This window comes from Oncorhynchus keta, chromosome 18 (assembly GCF_023373465.1).
Source record: "Oncorhynchus keta strain PuntledgeMale-10-30-2019 chromosome 18, Oket_V2, whole genome shotgun sequence".
NCBI lineage: Eukaryota > Metazoa > Chordata > Actinopteri > Salmoniformes > Salmonidae > Oncorhynchus > Oncorhynchus keta.
The window spans coordinates 642806-658256 of record NC_068438.1 but is presented as its reverse complement, the minus strand read 5'-3'; the positions used below and the strand labels follow the sequence as shown (position 1 = coordinate 658256).

General features: G+C 39.3%; 1 protein-coding gene across 1 annotated transcript; it reads left to right on the top strand.

The window, feature by feature from the left end:
- Nucleotides 1-5823: 5823 nt before the first annotated feature.
- On the top strand, nucleotides 5824-13091 carry LOC118397014 (signal peptidase complex subunit 2). The gene is made up of 5 exons (XM_035791400.1): nucleotides 5824-5961; nucleotides 10693-10776; nucleotides 10889-11049; nucleotides 11404-11538; nucleotides 11687-13091. Exons 1-5 carry the CDS (start codon nucleotides 5923-5925, stop codon nucleotides 11871-11873), a joined length of 606 nt encoding a protein of 201 aa, XP_035647293.1. The 5' UTR covers nucleotides 5824-5922; the 3' UTR covers nucleotides 11874-13091.
- Nucleotides 13092-15451: the final 2360 nt, after the last annotated feature.

The window sequence follows — 15451 nt, the reverse complement described above, 5'->3', positions numbered from 1 at the left end:
AATCATCAGTGAGATGGATGTTCTATACAGAGGCCTTTTACTCTTGGTGCTGTTGCCCCCAATTAAAACCTTTTGTTAAATTTCTAGTTTTCAGCTTGTTGAATTCTGTGTTACCATTTGGGTATTTATATTCTGTTGCATCCTTTGGTGGATAGAAAGACGTCCCAGGGACTCATCTGGACTATGGTGAGTTATCCCACTCTGTTGTCCGAACAACCTCTTTGGTACAGCCTCTCCCATACGGAATTTGTTGACGAGTTGCGAAAACTAAAGAGAACGTTGGGTTATGGATGCAGTGGTGTAAAGTACTGAGATAAAAATACTTTAAAGTACTACTTAAATTGTTTTTGGGGATATCTGTACTTTACAATTTATATTTTGGACTACTTTTACTTCACTATATTCCAGAAGAAAACAATGTACTTTTTACTCCATACATTCTCCCGAAGACCCAAAAGTACTTGTTGCATTTTTTATGCTTAGCAGGACAGGAAAATGGTCAAATTCACACACTTATCAAGATAATATCCCTGGTCATCCGTGCTGCCCCTGATCGGGCGGATTCACGAAACACAAATGCTTCATTTGTAAATGATGTAATATAAGGAATTTTTAATTATTTTTACTTTTAATAGTTAAGTATATTTTAGCAATTACATTTACCTTTGATACTTAAGTACAGTTGCAGTCGGAAGTTTACATACACTTAGGTTGGAGTCATTAAAACTCATTTTTCAACCACTCCGCAAATTTCTTGTTAACAAACTATAGTTTTGCGAAGTCGGTTAGGACATCTACTTTGTGCATGACACAAGTAATTTTTCCAACAATTGTTTACAGACAGATTATTTCACTGTATCACAATTCCAGTGGGACAGAAGTTTATATACACTAAGTTGACTGTGCCTTTAAACAGCTTGGAAAATTCCAGAAAATTATGTCATGGCTTTAGAAGCTTCTGGTAGGCTAATTGACATCATTTGAGTCAATTGAAGGTGTCCCTGTGGATGTATTTCTAGGCCTACCTTCAAACCCAATGTCCCTTTGCTTGACATCATGGTTAAATCAAAAGAAATCAGCCAAGACCCCAGAAAAAAATTGTAGACCTCCAACAGTCAGGTTCATCCTTGGGAGCAATTTCCAAAAGCCTGAAGGTACGACGTTCATCTGTACAAACAATAGTACACAAGTATAAACACCATCGGACCACGCAGCCGCCATACTGCTCTGGAAGGAGACACGTTCTGTCTCCTAGAGATAAATGTACTTTGGTGCGAAAAGTGCAAATAAATCCAAGAACAACAGCAAAGGACCTTGTGAAGATGCTGGAGGAAACAGGTACAAAAGTATCTATATCCACAGTAAAAATGAGTCCTATATCGTCATAAGGGCGCTCGCACGGAAGAAGCCACTGCTCCAAAACCGCCATAAAAAAGCCAGACTACGGTTTGCAATTGCACATGGGGACAAAGATTGTACTTTTAGAAGAAATGTCATCTGGTCTGATTAAACAAAAATAGAACTGTTTGGCCATAATGACCATTGTTATGTTCAGAGGGAAAAAGGAGCGGCTTGCAAGCTGAAGAACACCATCTCAACCGTGAAGCATGGCGGTGGCAGCATCATGTTGTGGGGGTGCTTTGCTGCAGGAGGGACCGGTGCACGTCACAAAATAGATGGCATTATGAGACAGGAAAATTACGTGGATATTGTGAAGCAACATCTCAAGACATCAGTCAGGAAGTTAAAGCTTGGTCGCAAATGGGTCTTCCAAATGGACAATGACCCTAAGCATACTTCCAAAGTTGTGGCAAAATGGCTTAAGGACAACAAAGTCAAGGTACTGGAGTGTCCTGACTAAAACCTAAATTCCATAGAAAATTTGTGGGCAGAAGTGAAAAAGCGTGTGCGAGCAAGGAGGCCTACAAACCTGACCCAGTTACACCAGCTCTGTCAGGAGGAATGGGTCAAAATTCAACCAACTAATTGTGGGAAGATTGTGGAAGGCTACCTGACACGTTTGACCCAAGTTAAACAATTTAAAGGCAATGCTACCAAATACTAATTGTGTGTACTGTATGTAAACTTATGACCCACTGGGAATGTGATGAAAGAAATAAAAGCTGAAATATATCATTCTACTTTTATTCTGACATTTCACATTCTTAAAATAAAGTGGCAATCCTAATTGACCTAAGACAGGGAATTTTCACTAGGATTACATGTTTTCCCCACCAATGCCCATCTGGCAACACTGCGCCCACCCAGGCAAAAGTTGTGCGGCCGCAGGTTGCAAAATGCATGTACAATTAGAATGAACTTGGGTGCACAGGGTTTGAGAACAAAGTTGGTGCCGACAGAGATGGTCGCCTTGCTTCGAGTCCTTAGGAAACTATGCAGTATTTAGTTTAAATGTATAATTTCTTCCATTATCGCAGAAAATCTTAAGTGTTATTACATACAGCTGGGAAGAACTATTGGATATAAAATCGACGTCATCTTACCAACATTACGACCATAAATGTGACTTTCCCAAAGTGGATTCTTTGTTCGGACCACCACCCAGGACATTGAATCTAATCCCAGAGCCCAAAACAACATCGCCGCAGAAGAGGTATACAAGAGTCCCCCTGGTCAGAATTGAAAGACGTGCACACCACCCACTGCTTCCGAGTATATTGCTCTCCAATGTCCAGTCTCTAGACAACAAGGTGGATGAAATTAGGGCAAGGGTTGCCTTCCAGAGAGACATCAGAGATTGTAACATTCTCTGTTTCACAGAAACATGGCTGTCTCGGGATATGTTGACTGGTCAAGGATCATATCACCTCCACCTTACCTGCCACTCTAGACCCACTTCAGTTTGCATACTGCCCCAACAGGTCCACAGACGATGCAATCGCCTGCACACTGCCCTATCCCATCTGGACAGGAGGAATACCTATGTGAGACTGCTGTTCATTGACTACAGCTCAGCATTTAACACCATAGTACCTTCCAAGCTCATCATTACGCTTGAGGCCCTGGGTCTCAACACCGCCTTGTGCAAATGGGTCCTGGACTTTCTGATGGGCTGCCCCCAGGTGGTGAAGGTAGGAAACAACATCTTCACATCGTCAACACTGGGACCCCACAAGGGTGTGTGCTCAGCCCCCTCCTGTACTCCCTGTGGTGAAGAAGGCACAACAGTGCCTCTTCAACCTCAGGAGGCTGAAGAAATGTGGCTTGTCACCTAAAACCCTCACAGATGCACAATTGACAGCATCCTGACAGACTGTATCACTGCCTGGTACTCCAGAGGGTGGTGCGGTCTGCACAACACATCACCAGGGGCAAACGACATGCCCTCCAGGACACCTACAGCACCCGATGTCACAGGAAGGCCAAAAAGATAATCAAGGACAACAACCACCCGAGCCACTGCCTGTTCACCCCGCTACCATCCAGAAGGCGAGGTCAGTACAGGTGCGTCAAGGAATCCACCGGAAAGAGCGGTCACGACAACGCAGACAAAAATTCCAAATTATATCCATAATGTCCACAGAAAAATGTCAAACATTTTTTCTAATCAATCCTCAGGGTGTTTTTCAAATATCTATTCGATAATATATCAACCGGGACAGTTGGCTTTTCACTAGGACCGGGAGTAACAATGGCCGCCTTTCTCTTTTGCGCACAACTCACTCTGAGAGCCAGCCACCTATCCACTTACGCAATATGGTCGCTCACGCTCATTCTTCAAAATAAAAGCCTGAAACTATGTCTACAGGCTGTTGACACCTTAGGGAAGCCATAGAAAAAGGAATCTGGTTGATATCCCTTTAAATGGGCAATAGGGATGCATAACAACAAAGAGGTTTCAAAAACAGGGGCACTTCCTGATTGGATATTCCTTAGGTTTTAGCCTGTAATATCAGTTCTGTTTAACTCACAGACAAAATATTGACAGTTTTGGAAACTTTAGAGTTTTTTTCTATCCGAATCTGTCAATTATATGCATATTCTAGCATCTGGTCCTGAGAAATAGGTGGTTTACTTTGGGAACGTTATTTTTCCAAACATAAAAATAGTGCCCCCTAGCTTCAAGAGGTTAAATAATTCCACTTTAGTAATGTTTACATATCTTACATTACTCATCTCATATGCATATACTGTATCTTATACCATCTATTGCATCTTGCCTATGCCTCTTAGTCATTGCTCATCCATATATTCATATGTACATATTCTTATTCCATCCCTTTAGATTTATGTGCATTAAGTAGTTGTACTGGAATTGTTAGATTACTTGTTAGATATTACTGCACTGTCAGAACCAGAAGCACAAGCATTTCGCTACACTCGCATTAACATCTGCTAACCATGTGTATGTGACCAATAACATTTTATTTTATTTAAGGTATATGGTTCATGGCCGGGAGGCAGCCTGGTTACAAAACAAATGCAATCACTTTTAAACCAGTGCAAACTCAGCCCACCCGGTTCTGGTTCCCATTAGATGGACAAGCGCCAAAGTTAAAACAAGGTAACAATAAACATGACGTCCCCCACAAATGATGCAGCGAATATTACAATTGTTTCCCCCCTCGCTGTATATAATGGGCCGATCTTATAGGTCCTTATGGGAAATGTGTTGCTCATGAGGAGATGCATATATGTAAAAACATATATGACTGTAGCTCAAACGGTACAGGAGATATGCTTGCTCAAAGTTTAGAATTTCAGTTGATTACTATTATCGCCCCCCTTGGGCCAACCATTCCACTCATCTGCTCCAGCCATTACCACAAGCCCGTTCTCCCCAATTAAGTTGCCACCAACCTCCTGTGATACCTACCTACCTACCTACCTACCTACCTACATACATACATACATACATACATACATACATACATACATACATACATACATACATACATACATACATACATACATACATACATACATACTAGGACAGAGAAAGATCCATAGTCCCCCTCGATTACATAATGAAAACTAAAATGAGCTTTTTGGTCTTAATTTAAGGTTAGGCATACGTTTATCAGTGTGGTTAGGGTTATGTTTCAAATCAGATATGAAGATCAATTGTAGAAATGGGCGGGGTTTATGCCTGTTCGTTGACGACCCTATAGGCAGTGTGAGCTAAAATAAGGGGATTCGATTAGTCTGGCCTGGGCGCCTGGTAATGCGAGTTTTGCATTGGCGCCTCCCGGGCGCGAGCCAGGCCCCCCGTTCAAAGCCCACGTCGAAGTAGGGTCAAACAAAAGTGACGTAATTAAGCACGTGGAGTTATGACTTGAATTCTGTGTTTCACATGCAAACGTGAGTGCTTTTGATAAGAAAATGTTGACGTATATTTTATGGAAAGATATTGTATGTTTCTGATTGACGCACCATCCTGCCTTGTTTACAACATGATCGAGCAAGCGCGGGCCATGTTCAGGTTCCCTGCGGTTCAGCATAATCGAATTGGCCCATTGAATCGTAATTCTTTGTTTTAACCGTTTGTTTTAAGCATCCATCAACTGCTAATGATATTAAGTACATTTCATATTCACAAATGCAAATGGTCTAATTCAAAACCTAACTTTTTTCACTTTATAAATGAATTTAAACAATACGGCACTGCTTTAACTAAAATGAAAAACAAAAAGGCAATTCAAACCTGTTGTATTATTAATTAATATGATTTGTTTGTTTAGGATATCTGGCAATGTAAATAGTTTGTATGTATGCTTGTTTGCATATGACTATTCCTCTTTTGTTTGTTGATATTTTTTAATAAAAAAAATTAATGAAAGCGTCCAGACGACTTCCGTAAACGTACATCGTTCCTAGTTAATTTGGTTGGCTGCTAAAAATTACGATTTTAGCCAATCACATTGTCCCAGGTCACACACAGCAAATGTACAGGAAGGAAAGATGGCAGCCAGAAATGGGAAAAATGGTCTACTTGAGAAAGTAAGAATTATTTTACAACATCATTTATGAGACACAGGGATCGGTAATTAAACCTGTCGTGCTTGGGTCTTTTTCAATAATTGGCCGCCTAGCCGATATTGTATTACTCCACGGCAAGCATGTCTATCAGACAGACCGTTCATTTTGAGCATAAGCTAACGTTAACACTCGTTTTTAGAAAGCTACTGTAATTTTATAAGGCTGGAAGGAAATAAAGGAATTGGCCATGCAAATAACGTGGTTTTTAGTGGTAACGTTATTTGTATGTTGTAATTTCAAGAGGAACGCAGATCTCATTTGAAGTGAGGGAAGCTGTTTGACCAGCTAGCTAACTTGGCTAAGTTATGGCTAGCCATGCTAGCTAATATTCTTCCTGGTTGATGTTGGCTCGTTCGATGTTAACACGACGCGCTAGATACACTAACGTTATATATCCAAAAGTATGGAGACATCCCTTCAAATTAGTGGATTCGGCTATTTCAGTCACACCCTTTACCGACAGGTGTATAAATTCGAGCACACAGCCATGCAATCTCCATAGACAAAAATAGGCAGAAAAATGACCTTACTGAAGAACTCAGTGACTTTCAACGTGGCACCGTCATAGGATACCACTTTTCCAACAAGTCCATTCATAACATTTCTGCCCTGCTAGTGTTGTCCCGGACAACTGTAAGTGCTGTTATTGTGAACTGGAACCGTCTAAGAGCAACAACGGCTCAGCTGTGAAGTGGTAGGCCACACAAGCTCACAGAAATGGACTGCCGGGTGCTGTTGCGTGTAAAAAATCGTCTGTCTTGGTTGCAACACTCACTACCGAGTTCCAAACGGCCTCTGGAAGCAATGTCAGCACAATAACTGTTTATCGGAAGCTTCATGAAATTAGTTTCCTTGGCTGAGTAGTCGCACACAAGCCTAAGATCACCATGCACAATGTCAAAAGACGGCTGGAGTGGCAAGAATCTCTGGAGTGATGAATCACACTTCACCATCTGGCAGTCCGACAGACAAGTAAAAATACTTTAAAGTACTACTTAAGTAGTTTTTTTGTGGGTATCTGTACTTTTCTATTAATATTTTTTACACTTTTACTTTTACTTCACTATCTTCCTAAATCAAATCATGTACTTATTACTACATGCATTTTACCTGACACCCAAAAGTACTCGTTACATTTTAAATGCTTAGCAGGACAGGAAATGGTCCAATTCACGCACTTATCAAGACATGGTCATCCCTTCTGCCTCTGATTTGACGGACTCACTAAAGACAAATCATATTTTGTAAATGATGTCTTGAGGGTTTTTGTGTGCCCATGGCTATCCATACATTTTAAAAACAAGAAAATTGTGCCTTCTGCTTTGCTTAAAATAAGGAATTTGAAATGATTTATACTAGGGGTGCATGATATATCGGTGAACATATCGGAATCGGTTGATATTAGCTAAAAATGCCAACATCGGTATTGGCCCGATGTCTAGTTTAACACCGATGTTAAAAACCGATGTCAAAGCTACCGTGCATACCTATATTATGTAGGTACATGACGTAATAACGGCATATAAAATTTGGCGCTACACGTGCAACAAAGCATTCCTAACCTAGCCCGGTCGAGCAGTCATTTGAAAGAGTAAGACCATTTTAGCAAGACAAGTAAAAGGCGAAACCATTAAAGCCAAGATAATGGATTCATTGCCCTTGATATTCAACCGTTCTCCGTCGTGGGTGATGTTGGCTTTCGCTGGCTGGTCGAGCACTGGTACACACTACCAAGTGCACTATTTTTCAGATGTTGCCCTACCGGAGTTACAGAGTAATAGCATCACTGCTATTACTGTAGCTTCACGACATGCATACTATGGAATGCAGTTTGGGTCTTTTGCGTGTCAAAAAAGATACAGTAGCACTGTCAAAGCTGTACAAAAAGGTCTGCAAACAAAATCCGGCCACGACTGATGTGTTTACAATACACAGTTGGTAATAAAGAATAATGTGTTTGATCGCAACTTCTGGTGTAGCTTTAGCTTGGTACCTAGCTAGCACCAATACAACCAGCCTGAAAGCAATGACCAGTAGAATCTGCAGTCATTTTCATTATTGTTAGCAATGATTTAGGAATCCTTGTAAGTATTAGCTAGTTTGCCACTTGTGGTTCGCCTATTGAAATGTAACTTCAGTTCATGAAAAAAAATTGCTAGCCAGCTTCTTAACCCTGTTGCCCAAAGCTAACGTTATAAGCAGCCAGCTAGCTTCATCTGGCTAGTGAGGCTCGACCGGGTTGTGTTGTGAAGCAAGCCACAATAACGATTAGGCACAATAGTGGAATTTGCGGTTTTTACCTTCAAAATAAGTGCCATTGACAATGATGCAAATTAATACAAATACTAGAATTATGCCATGAAGGCTAACCGCAAAGTCCACTTTATAAGACGGGTATGAACTGTTTTATAAATTAGGGTTATTTTAGATGTTACCTAGCTATATTGTTAGCTAGCTAACTAATAGCTACTGAAACAGATTATGTTGTGTTATTTGACACCACAAATAGTGTTATTTGACGTCTCTTTTTTGACACGCAAACAGCGTTCCATAGAACGTTCCTTGCCCAAACAGCGTTCCATAGAACGTTCCTTGCCCAAACGGCGTTCCATAGAAATCCTGGTTGAGAATGAAACGGCTGAACAACGAAACTGCACAGCAAGTAAGTGAAGGAAATAGGGTTTGATTATGCTTTACTGGTAATGGGGACTAAAGTAAATGCCAACAAAACAACTTGTTGGTCTGTGTGGTGTGTGTGTGTAACCTTTATTTAACTAGGCAAGTCAGTTAAGAACAAATTCTTATTTACAATGACGGCCTGGACGACACTGGGCCAATTGTGCACCGCCCTATGGGACTCCCAATCTTGGCCAGATGTGATGCAGCTTGGATTCGAACCAGGGACTGTAGTGCCTTAGACCACTGCGTCCATTTGTGTGTTAATTGTTTAACTGTACTAGAATGCTTAAAAGGCCGCTAAAATGTTAAATATCGGTTATCGGTATCGTTTTTTTGTCAAGGAAAATATTGGATATCGGTATCGGCCAAAAAAGTAATATCGGTGCATCATTAATTTATACTTTTACTTTTAATACTTATGTATATTTTCGCAATTACACTTACTTTTGGTACTGCAGTATATTTGGAATCAAATACTTTTTCGACTTTTACCCAACTAGTATCTTACTGGGTGATTTACTTTTACTTGAGTAACTTTCTATTAATATATATATATATATATATATATATATACTTTTACTCAAGTATGACATTTTGGATCTTTTTCCACCACTGATGTACACACACATACTACCGTTCAAAAGTTTGGGGTGACTTAGAAAATGTCTTGTTTTTGAAAGAAAAGCAAATGTTTTGTCCATTTAAAATAGCTAACACAACGTGCCATTGGAACACAGGAGTCATGGTTGCTGATAATGGGCCTCTGTAGATATTCCATTAAAAAAATCAGCCGTTTACAGCTACATTAGTCATTTACAACATTGTCTACACTATATTTCTGATCAATTTGATGTTATTTTAATGGACAAAATGTGCTTTTCTTTCAAAAACAAGGACATTTCTAAGTGACCCCAAACTTTAGAGCGGTAATGTGTGTGTAGATACAGTTGAAGTCGGAAGTTTACATTTAAACTCAGTTTTTCACAATTCCTGAACGTTTAATCCAAGTAAGAATTCCCTGTTTTAGGTCATTTAGGATCACCACATTATTTTAAGAATGTGAAATGTCAGAATAATAGTAGAGAGAATGATTTATTTCAGCTTTTCTTTCTTTCATCACATTCCAAGTGGGTCAGAAGTTTACATGCACTCAATTAATATTTGGTAGCATTGCCTTTAAATAGTTTAACTTGGGTCAAACGTTTCGGGTAGCCTTCCACAATCTTCCCACAATAAGTTGGGTGAATTTTGACCCATTCCTCCTGACAGAGCTGGTGTAACTGAGTCAGGTTTGTTGGCCTCCTTGCTCGCACACGCTTTTTCAGTTCTGCCCACACATTTTCTATAGGATTGTGGTCAGGGCTTTGTGATGGCCACTCCAATACCTTGACTTTGTTGTCCTTTAGCCATTTTGCCAAAACATACATGCATACATACATCACATTCTTTGCTCAAGTGTTTTTTTAGACTGTTATTGTCATATCTTATTGCTTTCTAGCTACTCTGTTGACAGTTCTTCAGGAACTTGTGGTAGCTAACTAGCTTGTAAATTGTTTACAAACAAATTAGTGCTAGGAAGTTTTGAAAGTTGGATCATCTTATATCCTTTGTGGCTTTAAGTGTTCTTACCTTGTGATTTTGAACATTCAAAGCAACTAGGAAACATCCATGGCAGGCATTGTCACCGTAGCTTGCTACATAACTTCTGAGGGATAGAAAGCACGAGCACCACCACAAATCAGCCTACACAACTGCACACACACCCCTCGTTACTATGACAACTAGCATAGCCTTGTCAGCAGATGACTGCTGTCTGAACACACACACACACATCCGATATGGTCACTTTTAACTTGCTGTTTGGACAGTCAGCAGTCCAAAATGGATTTGAGCATTAAAGGCCTGCAGTGTGAACAAGACTTAATTGTAATCTGTAATAGGAGTTTGGTACAGGAGGAAACTCTGTCAAGAACTGTGTTCTTCATTCTATTGACCATTGTCATTTGCTTTCAGTGGAGGATTGATGAGAAACCTGTGAAGATTGACAAATGGGATGGTGCAGCTGTCAAGAATTCTCTTGATGATGCAGCAAAGAAGGTTTGCATTACAGTACATTGAGGGGAGTTTCAACATTCTCTTGTATGTTAAAAAGGTGTATGGTTTTGATATTTGACATATGTTTTGATCATATTTTTCCAACATTCATCAGGTCCTCTTGGAGAAGTATGGTTATGCAGAGAACTTCAATCTCGTAGATGGACGTCTCCTTATTTGCACAATCTCCTGCCTCTTCGCCATCGTAGCTTTAATTTGGGACTTCCTTTATCCATTCCCTGAGTCCAAGCCAGTCCTGGCAATCTGTGTCATATCATATCCTTTTAATGGGAAAATAATTAAATTACTGCTTTGTCACAATAACAGACATGTATGAAGGTGGCCTACAGTTTGAGGTAATTTAGTACTACAACCTAACATGCCTTATTGCTTTTATAAAAACAATTCCAACTGGGGATATTGCTTTAAAGTCCTCTAAAGTTGTATTTATTTTTTTAGATTAACAGACTGATGCTGATAACATGTTTTTGATAGGCTATTATTACTCACACAAAGTATTTTACTGCCCAAATTGACACTCACGGCTTAGTAACTTCATTGTCCTTCCAAAAATTTTCATTATTGGATTCTGGAATTTATATATTCAAGTTTTCCCTAACTGATCCTTACTTATTTCATAATGATGGGCATTCTAACCTTATATACCTCCTACCAAGAAAAGAACATCTTCCTTGTTTCTGTCCAGAAGGACCCCGCTGGCATGGACCCTGACCACACATGGCAGCTTTCATCTAGTCTGAAAAGGTTTTTATTTTATTTTATGGTTTACTTTTTGTGCAGTTTTTTTGGTACTACCACATTTTCTGAGTAATGCCTGGTAATGTTTTTAATTTATCTGGACCTCTATCTTGAAAAGTCCTGCCTAGCAAATTGTGACTTCTACTCTCTGCAGGTTTGATGACCAGTACACACTAAGAGTGTCCTTCTCAGATGGGAAGTCGAAACACACGCGGGTGCAAGAGATCACGAAGTCTGTGGGGGCTTTCTTTGACGGGAACGGAACACTGGTCATGGACCAGTTTGAAAAGTGTGTGTCAAAACTCCATGATACCTTGGCCACTGAAAAGAAGACACAATAATAATGATCAGACATAGCCTTCTTTACAATGCTGCACCACACCGGCAGAAACTGCAGTAGAGCACACTGGTATTGTACGGTCCTGGGTGCATTTGAATTAGTTATTGGTTGTTATAAGTCCGCACGCCAGCATTTGTTGTCCATTATTTAATTTGTCCAATAAATTGACTGTTGTGCATACATTTTTTTTCTTCCTATGTTTACCTTGATACAAGTCTCATCTAGACATTGCTTTTAAGAACCCCTAAGACAACTCAAAAAAAATATGAATAAAATATTTCTTGCACCACTCAAGTTTTTATCTTCACCATTGAATGGTCGTTCTAAAAATGAAGAGATTCGTCCTTTTATTTTATTGTTTAACTTCTCTTCCCCACATTTTATTTTATGCTGCCTTACATAATGTGTGCAGTGAATGACCAGATCATTGTTGGAAATTATGTAAAATACGTATAGTTTTTGTCCTGAAAGCCTTATTCAAGGTAACTAGTGTATTTTAAAAGCTTTGCAATTCTACATGTATTTTTCTGTTTATGGATTTTGTTACTACAGTATGTAGTTACCATAAGGCTTTAAAGGGCAAAAGAAATGATCTGAAAAGGGACTGTATCCACACATTTACTAGTGTCATCACCATTCCTCTCTTCAGTACATGGTTTGTTGGAAGTGTTTCTTTCAAGTTGGAATCCTTTTTGGTGAAACTGCCAAGTCCTTCTGCGATATTACAGCAACAAATATGTTACTTTGAAAATATGTTTTCCCCCTCCAGATATTGAACATCATTGCACGCAGAGAAGAACCGCAGAGTATGTACTGCGATTTTATTTGTATATAACAGCGCCACTGGTATATATATGATCGGTGGTGCTGTTTCACCTTTCGCGGCTCTCAGCTTTAAAGCAGGGGTAATTGTTTTGATGTACATGTTTTGTCAACGATTTGGAAATTAAATAGCAGTGATTAGTTATCCTCACGTAGGAGTGCATGACCATTGGTTTTCAATTTCCAGTCTCACAGAATACTGAATACACAAGCACATTTTTTTTGGACTTATATTGGTAAAGTTTCCTGGATTCAGTTTATTTCTCTGTAGTATGACTTTAAAAGTGAGTGGTACAGAGACATTGCCCTTTTTGTCCGTAGATTTTTGGCTTTAGCAACCTTATTGTACGTTCCTGTTCTTCATATAAGTTTAAAATAAAGTTAGAAAGCATTTTTACATTGTCTACTTATTTGGTATGTGTCTCAATGAATAGAAGTGCTGATCTGGGCCTGTGTCCACACAGTGTCTCAGAGTAGAAAAGTTGTCCTAAATGCTGGAAATAGAGATATTTTACTCCTTCTCTTATGTGTATGCATGAAGCCTCATAAATCGAGTCCCACCTTGTCGACAGATATATATGAGACCTCATGAGCTGTCATAAACAGTTAAGAGTTACCAGCTGGTGTTTTGATATAGAAAAAGGCACAGAATGGCAATTGCTTTGGTGTTGTTGAAATAATGTTTTGATATTTCTGTATGATCAACCCATCTTGACCCACATTCAACAGTATGCTTTTGACAATGAGGCCTAATTTAGGAGAGACCGGGACATGTCACACTTTTCGCTTAAGTGTAGATTTCTCAGCATTGGTATATCTATTAAGACCAATCTAAATATTGATGAATAGATCAAGGTCTTGCCCCAAAAATTGCACGTTTTTTCAAAGCGTGTTGCAAAATTAAGTTATTACTGATAAACACTGAGCAGTTGTGACATCCTGCCCCGTAGCGGGTATGGGGCAAACTGTCACAATGTAATGTGTTGTTAGTGCCAACAGTTGAAGCATTATTCATCACTTGATGAATAAGTAAGAATATTCTAAAAAAAGCTAACTAACTGATTGCAAGTATATCAAATTTGACTGCTTATTGGTGATAATTACACTTTGTTGTGCTAAGTCCTTATAAATGAACTGAGTATGATAAATTACAATGTCAATGTTTGTTCCTCTTAAGGATCGGACCTTTTTTTTAAATTTTCGCCTAAAATGACATGCCCAAATCTAACTGCCTGTAGCTCAGGACCAGAAGCAAGGATATACATATTCTTGATACCATTTGAAAGGAAACACTTTGAAGTTTGTGGAAATGTAAAATGAATATGGGAGAATGTAACACATTTTTTTATTTTACCTTTATTTAACTAGGCAAGATCAGTTAAGAACAAATTCTTATTTTCAATGACAGCCTAGGAACAGTGGGTTAACTGCCTGTTCAGGGGCAGAACGACATATTTGTACCTTGTCAGCTCAGGGGTTTGAACTTTCAACCTTCCTGTTACTAGTCCAACGCTCTAACCACTAGGCTACCCTGCCGCCCCATTAGATCTGATAAAAGATAATACAAAGAAAAAAAACAAGATTTTTTTGTTGTTGTACCATCTTAGAAATGCAAGAGAAAGGCCATAATGAATTATTCTAGTCCCAGTGCAATTTCTATTTTGGCCACTAGATAGCAGCAGTGTATGTGCACTGCTTGGAGTAACCCAAGATTGTAAACTGTCATGGTCAAAACATATTGATGCAGTAGTAGCTAAGATGGGGAGAAATCTGTCTATAATAAAACAATGCTCTACCTTCCTAACAACACTATCAAGAAGGCAGGTCCTACAGGCCCTAGTTTTGTCGCACCATGACTACTGTTCAGTCATGTGGTCAGGTGCCAGTTAGCAAGAACAAGGCAGCACGGGCCATTGGATGTCACAGAGAGCTAATATTAATACTATGCATCTCCTGGCTGAAAGTGGAGAGATTGACTTCATCAGTACTTTATTTATGAGAGGTATTGACAAGATGAATGCACCAAGATGTCTGTCTAAACTACTGGCACACAGCTCGGACACACAGGCATACCCCACAAGACATACCACAAAAGGTCTCTTCACAGTCCCCAAGTCCAGAACAGACTATGGGAGGCACACAGTACTACATAGAGCCATGACTAAATGGAACTCTATTCCACATAGAGTAACTGACGCAAGCAGCAAAATTAGATTGAAAAAAACAGATAAAAAAAACACCTTATGGAACAGCGGAGACTGTGAGGCAAACATTGGCACACACACACACACACACACACACACACGATAACGCTAATGTGGATCCATAATAAATACAAAATACAAATACAAAACAAACATAAAGATACCAATAACTAAATCAGATTTAGTCCAATCAATGTAGCTAAATATCATGTGGCTGTCCATGGTACTTATTTCTGTCTTTGTGTGTGTGCGCAAGTAAAAAAAAAAAAAAAAAGTTGACTCAACTTACTTTTAGACGAGTTGAATGCCAATGCCATCTTTTTTATGTTGCCAAAATGGTCTATTGCTCTGTCATACAGTACGTTTTTAGTTTGTGTTGTCATAATCTACCCAGCTAAAATGCTTGCTAAGCTAGAAAAACATCCTTGCTTGGGCAACAATGGACCAGCTAAGTTTGCTAGCTACACTGAACCAAAATATAAACGCAACATGTAAAGTGCTGGTCCAATGTTTCATGAGCTGAAATAAAAGATTCCAGAAATGTTCCATATGC

Excerpts from the sequence above, each read along its gene's own strand:
- LOC118397014 (XM_035791400.1), top strand. The coding sequence starts at position 5,923 with ATGGCAGCCAGAAATGGGAAAAATGGTCTACTTGAGAAA. Across the intron at positions 10,777-10,888 it reads TTGATGATGCAGCAAAGAAG|GTCCTCTTGGAGAAGTATGG; the intron begins GTTTGCATTACA and ends AACATTCATCAG. Across the intron at positions 11,539-11,686 it reads CTTTCATCTAGTCTGAAAAG|GTTTGATGACCAGTACACAC; the intron begins GTTTTTATTTTA and ends TACTCTCTGCAG.